This window comes from Rhodamnia argentea, chromosome 6 (genome assembly GCF_020921035.1).
Source record: "Rhodamnia argentea isolate NSW1041297 chromosome 6, ASM2092103v1, whole genome shotgun sequence".
NCBI lineage: Eukaryota > Viridiplantae > Streptophyta > Magnoliopsida > Myrtales > Myrtaceae > Rhodamnia > Rhodamnia argentea.
The window spans coordinates 24,300,226-24,320,951 of NC_063155.1; the positions used below are offsets into that span (position 1 = coordinate 24,300,226).

Here is a 20,726-nt window from a genome sequence, read left to right on the forward strand (position 1 = left end):
TGATCATTAAATGTGATAATTCATTGCAATTATTCAATTAAGAATATATGCGAAACAAGTGGATTATAACAGCAGATAATGATCATTAAATGCGATAATTCACTACAAGTTGGTCAATTGGATAAAATCTAGAACCGGCGTTAGAATGTATGACATGATAGATTCCGTATATGTTTCACCGGAACCGCTCATCCTCTGGCGACGACCCTGATTGCCACCCGAAATGCAAAGCTCCTGCAGGCTGGTTTAGAGATTAACCGGATACGATCGACCTAAGACAAGTTCGACCTCGCGAGGCGGCCGTTATCCCAACCAACGAGAGATGAGTCTCTGCCTACACAGGAGCCCTTCTGGCTCAGGCAAAGGAATAACGACAAAAGCAACCGCCGCGATTTTAAAGAGACTTGAGTGTACGTCGCGCGCGCGAGAGAGGGAGGGGGGGCAACCGGCAAGGCGCATGCGAGCGGAACACGTGTCCAAGGGACCCACGGGGACCTTTACCACCGACCGAGTCGAATTTGGACGGGTCCCACTCCAACCATCCTTTTTATCGGATTAAATCAAAAGATGGCAACAAATATAAATGCGTGGGGGAGGGAGCCGAACGGTCGCATCTGTTTTGATATTATTTCCAAATCAATAATTTTTGGGGATTAGAGAGACAAGCTTGCGAGTGTTTCGTCTTCCTCTATCATCTCGCTGGGCTTAGGGCAAAGAACGGGAGGGAGGGAGGGAGGGAGAGGGAGTGAGTGAGGGACTGCAAATTCCATTTCTCTCTCGCGCGCGTTGGGATTCGGTGGTGCGAGAAATGGGGAGGAGGAAGGTGGCGATGAAGCGGATCGAGGACAACAGCAGCCGGCAGGTTACCTTCTCGAAGCGGCGGAGCGGGCTGATCAAGAAGGCGCGGGAGCTCTCCATCCTCTGCGACGTCGAGATCGCCCTCCTCGTCTTCTCCAGTCGCGGCAAGCAGTACGCGTTCTGCAGCGGCGACAGGTGCGCCTCCTTCTCCCTCTCCCTCTCAAGTGGTAATTTTTCTAGAAAGTCGGAGGATGTTTTTGAATTCCTTATTTGCTTTTTTGTCGAGATGTTCTCGGCTTCTTTCCCGCATTCGGGACTGTGGTTTCTTTCCTTTTGTGGAAATTTTCGCTTGTTTTATCCATTATTTCGTTCACTGCACTGGCGTTTTTGCTCGATGCACAGCGTGATTTGTTGGTTACGATTATATATAATGCTCGATCCGACTCTCTTTTTCTTTGACCGGTCATCTCGAGAAGGTTCGATGACGTCAGAGGGAATTATTAATCTTATTGGATTTGCATGTTTTGTGTCGAACACCTGTTGCTGGCTCGTGCGTCCCCCGTCTTCATTCATTGTCTTTTGCGTGGGGACGGACGCCGTTCGAGTCGTCCTTTCTGCCCCGACATTCGAGCTCAAACTTGTCAGCTTGACCTTGGCGGCCGATCGGATGCGCTGACTTGAGCGGTGGATCATCTACGGCACTGCGCGCCTTGTAGATGAACTCGCGTTTTAGAGTTTCCACGGGACGTCAACGGTTGTTGTCCGTCTCGGGCACTTTTGTGCGTTCTAGGAATGGGTCCACAGGGAGAGAGCATTATCCTTTGTCAAAAAATCCACGGGCCCTCTCGATGCTGCCATTTATTCTCTCCGTCTGCAGCTCATGAGCACTCTCAGATGTAGCTGTGAACACTACATTGGCTTCTGATCAAATTGTGCATGGCCAACCCTGCCTTCAGAACTCTATTGATGATAATCATCCAATGCCTGGAAGCCTAGCACAAGGACCCTGACTCTATTCCCACGAACCTGAGAGCGATAAAGATTTGACTGCAGCAATGGGAAGGTTCAAGTTTGAAGAACGTATATGAATTTGGACTTTTAAATAGTACTCATCGGTTGTTTCCATATATTAAATTTCGGACTTTTATGATTCTTCATGAGTTTTCTTGCCCAAATTCCATGAATTCATGATGATGTCTTGACAAGATCTTGAAGAATAACACAAAATTTCAATGTATTAAACATGTCCCTAGTTCTTCCAAATTTTCCTCTAAAGCTAGCCTTCAAACTTTTGTTTCTCTAGCTTTGTTATGCAAGCTTTGGGCCAAAGCCGGTGCGAAGATTATCACATGCTACCAATTTTCATTATGTATCTAATGTAACCTTGCGCTACCCAATTCTCAATTTGAGTTGTCTAGGTAACATTCTCAAGGTCTTTTAGTTCTCTTAAAAAAAATTTAGAGAACTACGACTCGAAATTTACGCAAAGCAAGATGAGTAGTGAACTTCATTGCGTGGTAACAGTGTAATATCTGCTGAAATGTAATACCAAGTCAAGTTTAGCTATAGCTAAAATGAACAAGTCCACAACCAAAATGAATTCTCGATGTTTGGATAATATGGAAACACCTTGAATTTATTAGCTTTACCATGGAGAATTTAGATCGTTTTGACACATTATGTATCTTTTTCCTCGTGTTCATTTTCACTTTCTTCAATTCCTTCAACCACAAGCAACTTTCCCTATTGGTATTGAGTTAGGTGGCTCAACTTGAAAAAACGTAATATATCCACAATTTTGTTCAGTTCAATGTGTTGCAATCCATTGCTAAATTATACAACACATTATGATAACAAGAGTCAATATAAATTTGGATTTCTCATTGTTAATAACATCAATTGGTTATGTTTAGGTAACTATTATAAAGAGTTGATGGTTGATCCCATTTTTATCGTTAGTAGATGAAAAAGTCAATTTCCATCGTTAGTACATGAATATTAGTATGTCCTCTTAGAAGCATAAGGTATCACTTATTCCATAATTGGATCTAACACGATAATGAAATTGATTGATACTTGGACTTCATATGTATAAGGACCAAGAATTTTCTACAAATTGGTATGAACAAGTTCCCTAGTTGTACACTTTGACCTTAGTTTGACCCATCTATCAATATTAAAAAGTCATACCCAAAAGCTTAAACTAATAGGTGGAAAGAGCTCCTACATAGATATAAAAGCATGTTTAGGATCGTTGTCAAGCGATGTGGGACAATACTTAAACAATCAACAATTATCCAAATGGTATTGAAAAAGCTCATGCAGTAACCGCTAGGCAAATGATACCTTGCTATACTTTGCTATTGCTTTCTTCCCAACAGTCAATCTCAAGCCTAAAACATCTAAACGTTACATATCTATCCAAATTCACGTGTAGTGCATGTAAACCCGACAATTATCGACTTTGACAATTTATGTACTCTTAAGTATCCCAAGTCCTTTATGAGTGCGTTGAACCGGGTTTGTCCAGAGCACTCGTAAAGCTAATTAGGAGGTTCAATTACTCAAACTCTCTTAACACGATGGCCCCTTGATGTACATTGATTGTGCTGTCGACTAACACTACCAAGATCTTACGACCATTTTCATCGTTTCTAACAAGCGATCGTGTGAAATGTGTGTGCTACACCATTGTATTGGGATGTTGTGAGCTTGAGTCGGACGGTACACTCCTTGTTGCCCGTGCATGTCCTTTGATTAGGCCAAAAATGAAAACGATGACAACAAGAAGCAATGGAGAACATAAAAAAACGTGCCTTGATTTGAAGACAGATTTGTTTGATACTGATAATGTATAGGTAATTTAATTTGAAGACTAATAAGAGTGGCAAGATGATTACGTGATGTGCGGTGCGTGTTCATTTGAGCTGGCTTATGTTGCTATTCTTAATAGTGACTAATTATACGTGCTCTTGGGTATTTGTATGGAAATAAGATTTCGTTTGATTTTATTATCTTATTGACCATGTAGTTTGTCCAACATGTTATATATGCCTATTTTATTGCTTCCACAAGTTCAGCATATTTATTAGAAGTTCGTACGTGTATAATTTCTCCAACATGTTATGATAATGTTATTGCTTGAACATTTTCATCATCCAATCAGAATGGTGACACCATCCAACTATGGGACAAATAATATACTTTCACCTATTTTAGTTTTCTAGCATCCTCTAATGTTTTATTAATTGTTGTTAATATTTATGAAATACTTATATGATTCTTTCTTACAATCAATTTTATTACGATTTTCTCTTGGTTTAGTCATAGGACGTGCAGCATATTTTTAACAATTATTCGAATGGAGGCAACTATGAAATATGAGACCATACGAGACAAATTGGTCTTGTATGAAATGAGATTCTTTTTGCAAGTAACAATGTCGGAGTGACCAAAGTGCAATGACAATTTCGACTTGGATGAGACTTGAGACTTACATTGCCGTGCACTTACAGTGCAAAATCTAATGAGTGTCCCAATACTGTAATATGTTCTAAATATTTATTTTGACAGTTAAATAGTCACATATGTTGTAGTCCTTTAACTTTTATGAATTTAGAATTATGCTTATCAAGTCTTTTAGCCAAACTGACCATGTAGGAGTCTATATGAGAATTGTTCAATAATGATGGCATCAACTACCAAAGGACTCTTTTTACCCACACACACACAAAAAAAAAACTACCAAAGGACTCTTCACGTGAGCGTAACAATCGTAATTAATCGATCTCTTACATTTGACTTTGCTCGGAGTCACCTACTTAAAACAAATATCTTCTTTCATGTTTAATATGTGCTATGTTGAAGCAAAATGATTTTTCAAATCTCTATTGAACTACTTATAACAAGACAACATAATAAGTAGAAATTTCCGGTCAAGTAATGGGGGCTGTCCATCCATCCTTCTGTAGCCGGAAGAACTCGTACTCCCCCTCTTGATATGGAAAGTCCGTTGCCTAGGAAAAAGACTTCACCAAATAGGTAAATCATATGATCCTGAAAAGACGTCCAATCATAGGTCATCCCATAAGACAAAATTAGATTTCTTCCAAGTGTTGTAGGTTGAGCTCCTCCAATGAGTTTTAATATGGGTTGAGTAAGTCTAGCTCCGGAGAGAGAATTTGTGATATAAGAGGAGCGACTGTTGTATTAAGTGTCACGAATAAATAGATGCCGACCAACTTGAGCGAGAGGATGGTAGCAAATACACTTTAACAATTATCATTGTTATATAGTGTAAATCATCCCTATAATGATTGAAGTGACATTAAGTAAGAAGGATTTGCATTGATAGCCAATGAACAATGGATGAGGTGGTGTGATATTGTATCGCTTATTTTGTATTGGCAGGTCATTTGCTATTTTCGTAGAGCAACGTGGATATTGAAATTTACTCAAAGCATACCTTCATAGCTCTCTTTCAATAGTATGAATAAATGGTTGCCACTATCGACAAAGGCTAACTCTCCTCCATTTTGATAGAGGCTTGGATCTATGATAGTACTCTCTTATACAGTACTCTAAAGCTTTCCTAATATTAGTTAATATTGGTAAGTGTGAGTAATTTCTAACAAATAATCTTTATTTACCTATGTATAACTTGATTACCTACGAGACACATCTTTCTAATTCTATCAAAAATTGAAATTTTTTTTATCTTTATAACTTGTACTTGTGATTTGATGTTTCATATGGCTATGAAGTGAAAATTTATCAAGAGTGACTAAACAAGTAGGTTGACATGTCTTCACAAAAAGTGCACGTAGACATGTTGATGGACAGCACTGTCTTGCTGAATTTAGGTTGGATATGGCGTCAAATAACACAACTCTGATGAATGTAAATTGGGTATGTATTAAAGTATTGTCGCACATTACTTGGGCACATGTTGTAAATACTCTTTATATTCATGTGATCTCCCTTCACTTATTAGGTTAAGTTTTTGAGTTGGTCTTTTCTAACATGATACAGAGCTAGTTCTATTCCTTTCGCAAATGTTCGTTGTCAAAATTCGACGTGAACGTGCGTATCCAAAATTCCATGTGCCGCTTGTAATCCATCTTTGCACATGAGAAGGGGGTTGAAGTATTGTCCCACGTCGCTTGACAATGAGTCCTAAATGCTATTTATATTCATGTAGTCTCCCTCTACTTATTAACTTAAGCTTTAGAATTGGACTTTCTAATAGTATGGTATCGGCAAATAATTCCCTCGATATTTCCTCATTGGTGATTAGCTATAAACCTTGCCTCTTTTCTCCTTTCCTCACATTAATATTTGTCTCCTTTTTCCTCATCTGTGTTTTGGTTAAGTACATTGAGCTCATAGGCTTGCAACCTCATCAAATAGTTTTAATGCAGTTGCAGCTTTCCTTTTTCACTTTCTTTTTTAGTAGCGCTACAATTTCTTCAGGATCATAAATACGAGTTGTTTGGTATATTTATCTAAGTGAGCCTTCTAGATCAATTTGTGAGATTGAAAATATTGGAATCAATATGTAAACTCCTAGAATGTGTCTTCCCAGTTGCCACATCTCTACTTTCCAGACTCAAGTGCAAGAAGGTAACAACTAAACGTACAAACAATAAAAAGTTAGGAGTTTGATCATGTCTTTCCTTCTATGTGCGAAGGAACATCATTCATGTGCTTTACTATTGCTTTCTATGATGAAGTCCAAAACGATTTAGTGCTAGGCCTTTTATGAGCCCATCAAGTTGGTCATATCATGTTTATTTTATATTTTGACTCAAGTATATCCACAAAGAACCTATTCTTAATTAGATTTTTTCAGGACGTCATTCCTTGCTTTTGCTTATTTTTGCCATGATTTGCTTATGAGAGGGGTTAAGAAATTTTTCCTTTAAGATGCCAAAGGAAAGTCAATACAAACACATCTCCAAAAATATTAGTAAAAAGCTACTTAAGGCCAATAAGAGTTGGACACTTATTTTTGTAAGAGTACAAGGTATTCGGGTCTTTCACCTCAACTAATCTTATCACAAAGACATGTAAATTGCCCCATCCATGAAAAGCTGGATTCTTTGTTCCAGATCAGGTTTTGGGTTTTATTTTCTAGCAGAAATATCTCATCACTTGCCTTAAAGACAAATGATGTCATTTAAAAGAATGTGTGTTGGTTTTTTATTCGCATATGAAGGTTCATATGCAGACTCTTAAACAAGTAAAACATTTTTGGGTTATAGAATGAGGAGCAATCTTGTTTATAAGAGGAACATGTGACATCAGCTTTGCTGCAACCTTGATGCCAGAGCAACTTGTTTGCTTTCCATTTTGAAAACTGTGTGAGACAATGGTTGATCTTCCTGGGCAGCTCCGAGATTCTAGCTAGAATATTGTTATGTGACAATTTCATTTATATGTGGGGGGTCTATCTCATTGAGTTTTAAAGTCTTGTCAATACAAAAGTTTCTGAATTTTTGGCTGGAAGAAGGGCTAGGGCTGAGTAATTTTGGGTTGGAGTGCGATTCTTATGCTTTTGTTCAGTTTATACCAACCTTATGATATTTATAAACTAAAAGATGATCAGTGCCATATAAATGTAATCTATTATATTGGAATGGTTGATTTCACTTGTCACACCCTCATAATTCAACACAAATCTAACGAGAATGAGAAATCGAGACATAAAATTTATTCCGGTTCACCTTTAAATTAGGGCTAGAGGGTTACACTATAATTAGCACCCCACCTCCCTGTTACAACTCTCAATTACAAGAGAAAGAGACTATATATAGCAGTAGTTATTTATGGGTCTAAATCCAAATTACCAATAAAGTACGTGCTTTCCGGTCAATGGGAAATATGAACCACACTCTGACAAGAACCACCTTCAAAGGTGATAAGGGCACATCCTTCTCCTATTTTTGTTCTCATATACGGTTGGCTAGTATGGTTTCATCAAATATCTCCCTTGCTGGTCCTGGGGAACATGTTGGAGATATTTACTGTTTTTCTATAATACTTCCTCATGCCTATATTTAGATTTTCCTGCATATGCCTTTCTATTCCTGCCTGCCAGTAAACTAATTACTGAATCATTTGGCATCATTTATGACTGTTGTTCCTTCCTTTTCTGGCCTTCTTTGAGACTGTGACATAGATTGGTGTAGCCTCACTTCTGGCTCTAATCTAGTGATCTTCAGTCTTGATACTTAAAGTACTAAATGCACTGAGTCATCTCCCTGGTTCAGCTTGGCGGAGATCCTTCAGCGTTACCGGAATCATTCTGAAGAAGCAGAGGGCTCCAAAGATGCTAACAAGGTATATGCTAATTTTAAACAGAGAGCTTGATATTAAAGCATTACTTCATTGGGATCTGAGGAAAAAGCAAATAGAGCCGACTCCAAGGATCAGTCGGATTTAAATCCCATCAAAGAGGAAACCATGAAAGAAGATCTTCATTTAAATTCTATCTGGCTAAGATTTTTTCTTGGACACATGCTAAATCACAATCTAAGTCCCATTTGTCTAAATTGGATCTTGTCAGTAGCCTGACTTACAAAAATGGTTTGGTGGGTGCTGTCTGGTCTGTTCAATTCTTAATTGATTGATTCTTTGAAGGACTCGATGTTCAATACGTAATGGTGCAGTGGAGCATCTATATCAGATTAGACATGCCATTGAATCAGTTACATTTTGTTTGCAGTCACAATGCTTGTTGACTAAAGTTGTGTAGCTTTGCATGCATACTTTTCCCTACACTCGCAGTTAATCGCTATCCATCTTCTTGGGCATCACTAGTATTGTAGCTGCAAAATCCACTCCTTAATGACCGTTTTTGCTTAGGGATGCCCATCTGCAGAATCAAGCCTGCAATCACCCTCGCAGCTGCTGCAGTTAGTTCAAAGGCAATATACTTTGGCTTCTCCAACTTCAGCTTACTCGGCATATGATTAAGCCTGTTTACCATCCCTTCCTCCCATGTGTTGCAGATACGTGGAGGGGCCAGATGATGACAATGTCAGTGTGACCGATCTTGTGCAATTGGAAGAACAACTCGATGCTGCTATTGTGCAGACTCGACACAGAAAGGTGTCGTCTCTGATTTTCCTCAACAAGTGAATGATTAATCCCTCTTCTCTGAGGCGCAATATTTTTGAATTCCATGAAATTGCAATACAATGCCAGTGCTGTTGAGATTATCCTTGGGCCCATAAATATGTGCTTTGTATGCTGATCTGATCTATCTCATTATTGGCAGTTGCCGTTCGTCTGAGTAAGGGTGTAAGTATGGATGCTAACTGCAATTGTCATGAGATTTTTCTCTCTCCAGTATGTTTTTCCATGATGCTGCATCGCTGGATCATTCAGGATCAGCTTTCTGTACTTTAATCTATCGCTTCTTTAAGATGAACCTAATTTGGACTTTCAACTCTTCTTCCTGGTTTACAATTTTGTCCCTGCATAATCTTAAGATGTATCTTCATTGACATTCACTTTCTCCCTCCCTGAATGGTCACATCTTGTTAGCAACATAGGACCCACTCCCACATCAATATATTAGTCTACCGTTGCGTTCACTTTGTGCCACATTTCCAGGGTAGATCACCAGATATTTACATGGTTTTCTCAAATTGTAATGGAGGTCTGTAGTATAATGGCACTAACAAGTGGAGAAATACAGGCATGGAGTTTGTCCAAACTTAGTTAATGGAACTTTCATATTTGATACAATGAGCTAAAGATTGCCTTGACTTCCAGTAATGTGTTCTGGATTGATAAACCTTTTTTGATCGTATTGACTATAGACTTATGGCTTTGCACCGTTGTAGCTCAGCACCAATCAATTTCAATAATCCCCAAAGAGTTCAATGAATTTTTCTAGTATGCTTGTTCCAACCCTCAATTTTGTTTCCGTTGTATCACAAGATCTCGATTTTTTAGTATGTCTCCTTTGTAAAGGGTTTCTCGACAGTGGCCATGAACAGTTGCTGCTCGAGTGGCAGAATAAGGCTTGGCTGATCTTTGCAATAGACTTTTGGCTATATCCAGTTGTTTGTGTGACATGCACAATTCTTGCATGAAATAACTTGCTTCTTATCAGTAAACCTTTCTGCAGACTCAGCTGATGATGGGTTCTGTCATGGCTCTCCAGGATGAGGTATGCAATTTCAACACTTTCTTCCATTCTTTTAATTAGCTCCTCCTGTATTAGCTGAGCAGAACTATTTGTACATCTCGATTCTTCAAATGCCATTCGAAGTTTTCTATTCTTATGAATAGAGATTCTGCGAATGTTGAACCATTCTATCTCACCGTAGGGACAAAGGGAGGACTATGTGGCAATAAGTGGACTTCGTATCACCACTATGTGAATTTAACCTGTAAAAACGACTACTGAGGCTGCCACCTCCACCACTACGTCTTTCCCCCTCACTTTCATAGATCTGTCTGTTTACCTCCCACCCTCTCTTTTCTCATCTTTCATGGGGTAGGGAAGCCGCTGGGAATTGGGTGGGGGTAGCTGCCAGCAATGCTCAGAGATGGAGCGACCTTTGAAGAATTGGTCAGTGAAAGCATCGAGGGAGGTTGATCGGGTTGGTGGGTTATAGAGATTGGGGCTGAGCCATCTGACAAAAGACAGGACAAAGATTGAGTCGTAGTGTATTTACCATGTGAGATATTTCCTTACATGTACTGGTTTAGGTCCGTAACCTGCCCATCATAACCAATGATGATGCTGCCTGGTTACAAACTAATCAAGTCTTAGAAGGAGTTACTATTCGTTCTTGCTGTTAGCAGAAAATGTCTGAATATGCAGACCAACAGGAAAAGGTCTCCTTCCTTATCCTGGGAAGTTGAGGAGAAAATTTTCCCGCTTTAGTGCATCCTAAGGAAGCTTTGATCAGATCGTCTGCTGCTGCATTTCTCGTCTAGCCCTATCATCACTGCTCTTAGAGAAGTTTACATGTCCTTATGGGTTGTCCTCTTTCCAGAGAACAACGCTAAACTCCATTACTGGGAGTTCTTCCTGCTCTGACATAGAAATCAAGATATGCTAGGTCATTCTCCTCTTGCCCAGATTACCTCCATTTCAAATCTATATTGGAGGATCCACTTTTAGAATGCCGCAAAAGATTAACCGTGTATTGCAGTAGAAAGCGGCTTGTTACTCTGCCAAGGGAGACTTGTCGATAATCTAATCGATCCAACTTCAGAGTTGAAGTTACATTGGGGCTTAGTTCTCGTGTGGGATATGTTAGTAGGTTAGTACGTATGGTATATCCCGCTGACAAGTCTACCCAGTACCCCAGAACTATTTATATGAGAAAAGTGAAGAGCGCACACACCACTCAAAAAGAAAACGGAGACGTCCAGAGGACAGCATCATATGATATAGAGGCAATAATCATCAGCTTCCACAAGGTGAACAAAACAACTTGAGGAACGACCGTATTAACCTGTGAAGTAGTTCGGTGCGATGTTTGAAGCGTCACCTGAAGTCTGCCGGGGGCACAGCTTTGAAGGAACGTGGGATTCTGACTCTGCAAACAGTATAGACAAAGAAAGTGCTATTGTTAATAAAACTTGATAAGAGTTTAAAATTGGTGCAACTTTTCATACAACAGAGAAGAAGAATAAATCAAAATGTTAAGAGACTTCAGATATATCGAGTTTGACGCATGGCGTTCTTTACAGGAAAGGTTGCTGAGAGAAGAGAACGAACTACTGGAAAGGGAGGTGTGATTTTCAACTTTTCTGTTCAAGATATTACTTTTTGGCAAAATTGTACAGGTTGTTGATATATGTGCAATATGATGTGCAGATAGCGTCCATGACGTCGAATGACGAACCCTCGAATGAGGCAGCAATAAGATACCACGGGCTACAGGACAACCAGTCCGTTGACCAATCTCAACAAGCTACTCTTAATTTACTCCGATAATAAAGAAGGGGACGAGACGGCAATGTCCGACTTCAAGGACCACGAAGCTGATTGCAGTTGCAGCACACTTCATGGTTCGACCAAGTGAAACTCTGCCGACAACCTCGCCCAATAAAAACGCACGAGGTTGCCTGCTATTTGATTTTCTGTTATGTTGTTGTCTCTAAGATGCGAGAGGATTTTGCGACTCAATAATTTCAAATGTGGATCTGTAGAGTGGTGGTGACGAGTGATTCTCTTCCGAACCACCAGCCGTGTCGTCATTTCTATTCTCTCTTCCGATCCAGAGAGGTTGTATTGTTAATTGCTGGATGCACCAAACCGGATGGTGTACGTCTAATAAAAGGTTACTTCTCACTTAAGTTTGACAAGGAGGCGTTTTTTTCTACTCTCTAAAGAGAGTTGGGTCTCTGTCTTTAGTTTTGTAAACAGCAGAGTCTAAATTAACTTTTGGATGATTTCAGAAGAGAGAAATATTCTCTAGCTCACTCTTGCCTTCTAGAAGAGAGATACAATGAATAAAGCCGGTGCCTACAGTCAGTCGGAAGACTCGGTTCGCCGTCGGTTTGCAAACAGCATGTGGATCGGCGCTGGATAAGTGCAATTGTTTCGTTTAATGATTCGCTCTTCTCCAAATGTTCCTTTATCCTTTAGTACCAGCCATTTCTTGTTGTATCAGTTTTTCTCTGAGCGCAGTAGATTGCAGTTGATCTTAATGAATGATCCACCGACTCTTGCCAACTTACTCCGCCAACGTCAGGGGGACATTTGTGCTTACACAATTGCAGACACCGAGCAATCCATGCATATGCATGCCTAATGCACGAAGAAGAAGAAGAAGAAGAGGAGATCATCTACCAAAGTGATTGTGAGGGGAATCTAATCTAGTTATTGCTCACACAAAACAACCATGACCATGCAAAGAAATAAAAAATAAAAAAAAAAAGCGGCGACAGAAACAGGAGGTCATGCGACTTAGAAAAAACGAAGTGAAGGCGCGTACGAACATAGGGGAATCGGATGCCGTACCTCTGGAATCCGTTCGACCGAAGCTGCGTTCGAGAACACGATCCAAAAGCGATCAGACGACGGACTCTCCGCGCAACAAGCCAGAAAACCATCAAAACCGACGAATCCCCGAAGCTTCTGATCAAACAGAGAGACAAATATATTGTCACAGGACGTGGAGAGATGGTAACTCATCTCAAACGAAACGCGGCTCTCGACTCACTCGATCGTTACGATGATCTTCATTACGAACGCCGCTTCCACGCCAGAGCGCGCGCTCGAAATAGCGGAGCGAGCGAAGAGAGAGAGAGAGGGGGGGAGAGGCAGGCGGGAGTTGCTTCGAGCGACGGCTTGCTTTCCATCTGGACTCTTATATATAGATTGGGAATCCCGCCTTACATCTGGACCCGTCCTGCGTTGCCCGGTGGCTCTTTGAAGTTCGGAGAGTCGTACTACGGTTTTTGTCTGCCCAACGAAAATGTGACGGGATGGATGAATGGGCCGATCGATTAAAAAAAAAAAAAAAAGAAGGTGAAACTTTGCCTTTCCTTCTTTTGACTTCCCTTTTGTCTCCTCTTTGGAGGAAATCCTTCCCGTCGGGGTTTCATCTCATTTTCCCCCCTTCCCCGTGACCACGCTCCCTTCACGTGGGTGGAGGAGGAGGACGAGGACGAGGAGGCTTTGCTTCGATCAAGAGAGCTTTGCCGACCTTTTTCCACGAACCTCAGGCGGACAGCTGCGCCTCTTAACGCAAATCACGCACGCCTTCGCCGGTCCCACGCGCATGACCCCACCCCACGCCCCATGCACGGGGACGGAGGAAATCCCCTCCCGCTGGGGTTATCTACTTCTACTTTGATAAGAGCTGCCGATGATATCTTCACAACACCAAAAAAAAAAAAAAAAAACCAAAACAAATGTAAGTTCATTTTTAGGAGGAGGGTGTTTAAATAAAAGTGATTTTTTTTCCCCCTTTTTGTTTGTTCGAAGAAGAAGATTGATTCTTAAGCAAAACAGCAAAAGTAAGTTTGTTTGTTTTTTGTAATTCTACTAATCACTACCTACGGAAATCAAACTCTGTATATGGCTCCTTATTTCTAGTAAATTAACAAATGCCTTGTTTTGGACATGAATAAATTGTCGCGTAAAACACAAGATGGTGGCTATATTTGCATTGCAAATTTCTTTCTCTAATTAAATAGATCCGATAAATACTGAGGCGCGTTAAGCAAATTCTCTTGTGATTGGGAAAATTTGTCCAACAAGTCCTAAGCCCATGGCATTTTTGCCATTTCGGTCCTAAAACTTTCAATTTTGCCAATTGAGCCGTAAACCTTTTCACATTTGTCAATTGAGTCCATATTAAGATTATTTGATCCGGTGTTTGACTATTTCATTGTTGCACAAAAAAACTTTGGCAGAAGACATGAATTGAATTGAAAAAGAAGTAAGTCGTGGGAAAAAGCTAAGCGATTTCAAAAATAGTAGAAATTGTACATGCATAAGATTCCGCAATATTTTGTTCATTAGTTACTCCAGATTCTTTCATTTCCATGAAAAGATCATTTCCTTCACGAGTACGTTCACCTACTCCTCCAAATACGGATACCCCCTCATCCGATATAAGATTAGCACTAGCTGGGATCATAAAGCGGATTGGGATAATGGAAAGGGAGGAGCCAATCGTTCTGCTATCGATTACAGGCAAACGTTCCCTGAGCTGGGCTCGTACTCTCTCTTCTGTAGATAGGCTATCCCTTCAGGCTATGGTATGGGGGAAGGGAAGTGAGATCTACCTATTGATTTGATATTAGAGGAACATCCCCCCTGTTGTTGAAAGAGAGCTTACCGCCCCGTCCTTTATAGTTGCTACTATTGTCATGGAAAAAGAGTTTGTTTTCTGTCAAAGAAGCATGCTTAACACAGCCCATAGCGTAGAGGCATTCGAGCCATCCGGCCAATAATTGCCGACGTGCCATCCAGCCAATTTTGGCCAATAATCGACTACGTGAACGCCTTCCGTGACATGGACAATTCTTAATAATATATTAATATTTGTTGGATTATTATTTCTTGTTTTAAAATTTTTTATTCTTTGTTTCTATTTTCCTTTTTTCGTTGATTGTTTTGTAGTTGACGAGGGTCATCGGCAACCCTAGCAGGTTGTGAAGGCCCCGGGCCAGGGCACAAAGGCACTCATCAAATCTAGGCACAAGCCACCTTTCCGTGGGCGACGGGGCCACGAAAGCCCTCATCGTATCCTACGACGAGCGGGGTTGCAAAGCGCTCACACGGGGCCATCGGGGCCTCGCCGGGCGCAGACGAGGGCGAGGACGAGGGCACAAAGGCCCTAGCCGGATCTAGGAGACTCGCCCACGGCCGGCTAGGGTCACCGGTGACCTTCACCGACTAGAAAAAAGCCCAAAAGTAAAATTAAAGAAAAAAGGAAAATGATAAGTCCATTAAAAAATTAGAACATTATTAGAATTTGTCCACGTCAACGTTGGTTGTGCTATATAAGATATTTGGCATCCACGTCGAGAGTTTCCTGCCAAAATTGGCTGGATAGTTTCAATTGACAAAATTAAAAGGCTTAGTATTGAATTGAAAAAAGTGCAATAGGTTTTGAATTTTTTAGACAATTTTCCCATGATAAATGCATAAGGAGCTTCTCGGGCACTGAATACTTCTCTTCCAAGTGTCAGCGATTCTCTTATTCTTAACCTTTTGATTGTCACTTCACCAAAATAAAAAAAAAAGGATGTACACTGGAAGTCCTACAACTTGTCATGAATGTGCAATGTACTCAGCTTCAATGGTAAAAAAAAAAGCGATTGAGTTTTGTTTCTTTGAAAACCATGATATCAACATGTTTCCTATTAATTGGCGCCAAGAATTTCCGGCCAAAATTGATTGAATGGTGTCAATTGACAAAATTAAAAAGCTTGGTATTACATTGAAAAACGTGTAATAAATTTTGGACTTTTTAGACAATTTTCCCCTTATAAATGGGGATGGAGCTTCTTGGGCACTGGCTAGTTCTTTTCCCGGTGTCGGCGATTCTCTTATTCTTAACCTTCTGCTTGTAATTTCACCAACAACAAAAAAAAAAAGATGTGCACTGGAAGTCCTAGCACTTGTCATGAATGCGCAATTGAATTCTAAAACTTCTAAAAAGTGCAATAAAGTCCTAAAGCTTTATCAAGTTAGTGCAACCGAGACAATCCGCTTATTCTATCCATTTAGACCGACGAAAAAGTTGGCGTAAATTTTTTTTAATATATTTTCTCTCCTACTTGGCCGACCTAGCTAAAACACGATACATACGACCCAAACAACGTCATTTTAGCCTAAATCACAATTTTTCTAATCAAAACCTTAAAAAAAGAAAATCAAAACATTAAAAAAGCCAAATGTAGCAACAAACCCTTGACACTACCACCCCCGCCGCCGGAAAGGCCATGCAGGGTTCGCCGGGTCCTCAAGGAGGGCCGACGACCCCTCCGTCCGTAGGCCAAGGTCGTGGGTGCTCGCCCAACTATGATGGCCCTCGACCGGACCGCGCCAAGCCTCTGCCACCCCCGCCGGTAACGAACGATTCGATTATTCTAATTTGACAAGTTTTAAAATTTAATTGTATTTTTTTTTATAAATTTTATGATTCAATTGCACGTTCATAACAAATTTTAAGACTTTCACTTGAAAAAAAAAAAAAAAAACCATTTTTTTGTCGGTGTCAGTCAACTTCTCGCCTCGCTCACTGAGTCGGGTCTCACGATCTCATCTCGCATTGAACGGTTCGAGTATGGGCGGATTTCGGTTCGGTGGAAAGCCGTGTCTCGTATTGGACAGTCGAACCTACCATTCTCCCATCATGGGCCTTACCTACCCAATTCTTTAATTTATCCGGTGGACCCACTTCGTTCAATAATTGCTCCTTGGCCCCTCCTCCATCTGGGTTCGCGGTTTGTCCTTCTCAAATGTGATTCATGTGCATCCATCCTCCGACCCCCCACCCCAAAAAAAAAAAAAAAAAAAATCCTTTACATATTTTTTATATGATGCATGTGAGATTCTGATTAGTGAAAATTATGTGTCCAAGATTCCAAAGCCTTCTTCCATCGGCCAATTACATCGCTCGACCAATATTTTTTTTGGGGTTTGAATGCTTAAGGTGCGCGTGTTAAACGCCCGACCAAAACCCAATCTGGCGTCGCGGATGCTCTTTGATTGTATTAAAACTCGAGGGGGAGAAAGAGGGATTAAATTATTAGGCATGTGTTAACACCACCATGAGTTAGAGGTTTAAGCAACTCAAGTAAACGGCATCTTGCTCGGTTGAGCGACTAAAGGGTGTGTTTGGTTCGCCTTTTCAGAAATGCATAGGAATTTAGGTGAAAGAGTTTTTTTAGAAGGCAAATACCATTTGGCAGAGTGTGATTTAAAAACATATTGGGAAACAACTTTGACTTAAATCCCGTTCGGAAAAAACTATACTTGTAAATTACTTATGCTAGTACTTAAAAAGAAAAAAGAAACATCAAACCTTTGCCAGCGGGTCAGGTCTAGCGCCAGCCAGCCTTGCCTGAAGTTGCGCGACCCAGGCGACTATCACTCGGGGGGCTTTGAGGGGTGAGTTCGAGGAAAAAATTAGGCTTGCAATTGGATAAAGCGACTAGGGCGCGGGCTCGGGCTCGTAGAGGCGATAGAGGAGGGGGGAGAATAATATGCTTATTTATAAGATGATCGGATTATTATGTCAGGTAAATCAGGCGAGACTTGGTTGAAATGATTTGATTAACCTTTCTTTCGAAGGCTTTAAGACTAAATTGATTCCCTTAAATTGTTTGGAAACTGGAATAAATTCCATGGCGCTGTGCATGTAAGATCGATTGGGCCCCTTTAGGCGGGACGTGCAACCCACGCGAATCAACGGCGTGCGGCTGTGGCCCAGCGCCAAAGCGCAGAAGCTTTCAATGATTGCTCAGTTACGCATCCGCATACGGCTAAAAGGCGCTAATAGTCCTCTCCTCCTCCGTCCTGTTCAAACTCCGACTGCTCTCCTCTCCTCTCCTCTCCTCCGCCATCTCTCTCTTGCGACAAAGTCGTGGAAGTCAGAAGCAATGAACAGCTCGAAGCCATCGCCAAGCCATCTTCTCTAATCAGACTCCCTCCGCCGGTCACCGAGAATACTGTTCCTGCGCTTTGATTTGGCTCCGCAAACAGAGATACGATGAGAAGACAGCGACAACGGGACCAGCTGTCCGGCGCCCTCGACGAGCTCTCCGCCCTGGTTCTGGGCCTCCTCCGATCGCCTCCGACGCCGGCCCCCTTCTCCGGCGACCCTCCGCCTCCGATCGCGGCGGCTAGGAGGCCGCCGGCGGCGCAGATGACGCCCGCGGGGTTCGCGTCGTTGATGCTGGGGCTCTCGCTCGCTCTGATGCTGTGCGGATCGGTGACGTTCTTCATAGGGTTTGTGTTGATGCCCTGGGTGCTCGGGCTGGTGATGGTCTTGTACGTGGTGGGGATCGTGTCCGCTCTCTCCGTCTTGGGGCGATCCGTCCTTTGTTACGCCACGGCTTCGCCGACCTCGCGAAAGGACGTAACTTGTAAGAGCTTGATTCCACTGCCTACTGTTTGTTGTTCTTGATCAAGTTCTTGAGCGACGAATTAGAGTGTGTTGTTATCGGATGTATTATTGCTGATTCGCTTTGCTCAAATTGGTTCTATCCGTTCGTTCGCTTCTGTGCTTTGCTTGGTATTCTCTGTGTTGGTGTTAGAACTGTGGAGCAGGGTGAAGGAGAGAGCATTTTGCTGAACTCTGGTGCGTGCTAATTGCGGATTTACAACGATCCTGAGATACACCCGCTTTGTTGTTTCTTAAGAGATATCTGGAACTTGTTTGGTCATCATGGTTCTGTAAATGCTCGATTGTCTTCAATGTATACATCTGCAGTCGGCCATTGAATTAGGCGTGAAATGCATACTTAAAAATCTGTTCTTTAGGGCCACATTTTGTCCCTCATTTTGTATGCGAATTCATGCATATAGAACCGAATCCCTAATGTTTGGCATGAAGTATCCTGGTGCACATAGAACTGAATATTCTCCTCAAATCCTCTCATTCTATATTAGAATTGGAAGTGGACAAAAAAACAGAGAAAATTAGGTGTCTTATATGGAGCCTTGTGTTGGACCAATATCTTGATGCAAATGTCTGTCAATGGAAAAAAAACAGAAGCCGAAGTTTTTCGAGTTGGGAACCTGATGTACTGACATTTGCAGAACAAAGGTTTGATCGGCGTTGTTGATGTTTTCAAGTGCCCTAATTGGTGGAAGCAGCTCTAATTGCACGTTTCTTTCAGAAGAAGAATCGTTTGTATGTACTCTACAATTATTGGTAGATCAATCTAGCCTGAGTCTGCATTATGGAACCAATTTCTGAGTAATGTCTGGATGAGTTTTTTTGTCCGTGATTTCATTGCTATGTTATTCTCGACAAAACGAATGATGACCTTAGTGAGGCTTCATCGTCACTATTTTCTGCTTTTGGCTTTGGTTGGAGTGATTAGTCACTGGAGTCCTCCATCTTCATCGTGTTTTATTTAACCACAGCTTGCATCATCTAACGAATACTCACCTTCTCTTGAAAGATTGTTAATTAAGACATCCTTTCCCCGAAATGTCTTTTGATGTAGCATGGAAGCTGCTGTGAAAAGGACCCCAATTTATAAAGAAGAGAGGACCAGCAAGTCATGGTCACCGAAGATGATTAGCACCACGTGATTATATTGGCGGTGCTGCTGCTGCTGAAACAACAAATGGGAAGTATTAAAAAGTTTCTTGTTATAAGTCCCAAAGTCAGAATGGATGGGAAGAGATTAGAGATGATATGTAAATATGGTTTATCATGTCGGCTGTAAACTGGAACGGTATCTTATTGAAATACCTTGAAGGTAGTTTATCAATATGAGAAATCTCAATCTCAGGAAGCCCTTTCTGAGTTTCCTATATCTCATCGCCATCTTTGTTACTTCTTCGTTATGATTCGAGCCCTTAAAACTTTACTGGACTGACTGGAATTTTGTTGGTTGTAAAAGGGTGGAGGTTCTTTGGCAGATACCATGAGAAACCCTTTCTGTAACCCTGTTCAAGGTTACTGTCCTCCTATCGTTGCTCACGTATGGAGGATCAATGGTTGCTGTCAAGGCTTCTTCTAGCTAAACGTTGACGCAACACACAGGAAAGGGAGGTGGTTGTGGAGAAAAATTTAATAATTGATGTTGCAAACTTTATTTTAATCTCGATGTATGGGGGTTGGGTATGTGCGTGGGAGGATAAAGATGATGGCGTGTACTTATCATTTGCGTGTCCTTCTTGGGTGGGGACCTGCGCGGTGGAGGCTTTGGTTTGTTTCCTGAATCTCCGGGCAAAATCCATGCCCTTGGTTGTACCTTGGGGCAAGTGGGGGATTGCAACCTTTGGAATGTGCCAGTTCTATCTGTATGCGTGTAGTAGGCCTGTGCGTATGCGTCCGATGAGAGCTCAAACGATGTCATCGACATGTGGGCGGTGTCGATCAATTTGAGGTTGACATAGTTCGATTTATAACGGAAGATGATCGACACGTGGTTGTTAAACAAGCTCACGTCGCTAATAAATCAAGTAAGTTGGCACGTTTATACATCCGAAAGGGACCATATGGCAACGTTTTATTGATGGAATCAAGAAAGAAGTTTCCATTTCAACAATTGTTTTAGTTTGAGAGGGATTGTCTTCGGGTCGAGGGGCGTTCACACGAAACGTTGAGGCGTTCACACGTGTGTGAAACTATCACGTTCTGTCGTGTTTGGTACCACTGCAGTTATGGAGTGGAAAGTAATTGGACAACAGAGTGAGCCAGACGCTTTGCTTTCAATTCTTGCCGACTTCTCTTAGGTAAATGAAGGCTCTT

At 41.4% G+C, this 20,726-nt stretch overlaps 2 protein-coding genes and 1 long non-coding RNA gene across 4 annotated transcripts; 2 read left to right on the forward strand and 1 right to left on the reverse strand.

Moving 5' to 3' along the window:
* Positions 1-777: 777 nt before the first annotated feature.
* LOC115749437 (agamous-like MADS-box protein AGL31) lies at positions 778-12,009 on the forward strand. Its single transcript, XM_030686262.2, has 7 exons — positions 778-993; positions 8,070-8,139; positions 8,665-8,726; positions 8,811-8,910; positions 9,938-9,979; positions 11,518-11,559; positions 11,645-12,009. Exons 1-7 carry the CDS (start codon positions 809-811, stop codon positions 11,762-11,764), a joined length of 621 nt encoding a protein of 206 aa, XP_030542122.1. The 5' UTR covers positions 778-808; the 3' UTR covers positions 11,765-12,009.
* LOC125315430 lies at positions 4,621-19,477 on the reverse strand. The gene is made up of 3 exons (XR_007198683.1): positions 19,278-19,477; positions 14,348-14,359; positions 4,621-4,632 (listed from the first exon to the last, which is right to left on the reverse strand). It is a non-coding gene; the product is annotated as an uncharacterized LOC125315430 (long non-coding RNA).
* Positions 17,794-19,782, forward strand: LOC115749438. Of its 2 annotated transcripts, XM_030686264.2 has the most exons (3): positions 17,794-18,085; positions 18,116-18,381; positions 19,471-19,782. In XM_030686264.2, exons 1-3 carry the CDS (start codon positions 18,006-18,008, stop codon positions 19,485-19,487), a joined length of 363 nt encoding a protein of 120 aa, XP_030542124.1. In that variant the 5' UTR covers positions 17,794-18,005; the 3' UTR covers positions 19,488-19,782. The 2 variants fall into 2 exon arrangements, with proteins under 2 accessions (XP_030542124.1, XP_030542123.1); XM_030686263.2 differs by having other exon boundaries at positions 17,794-18,381.
* Positions 19,783-20,726: the final 944 nt, after the last annotated feature.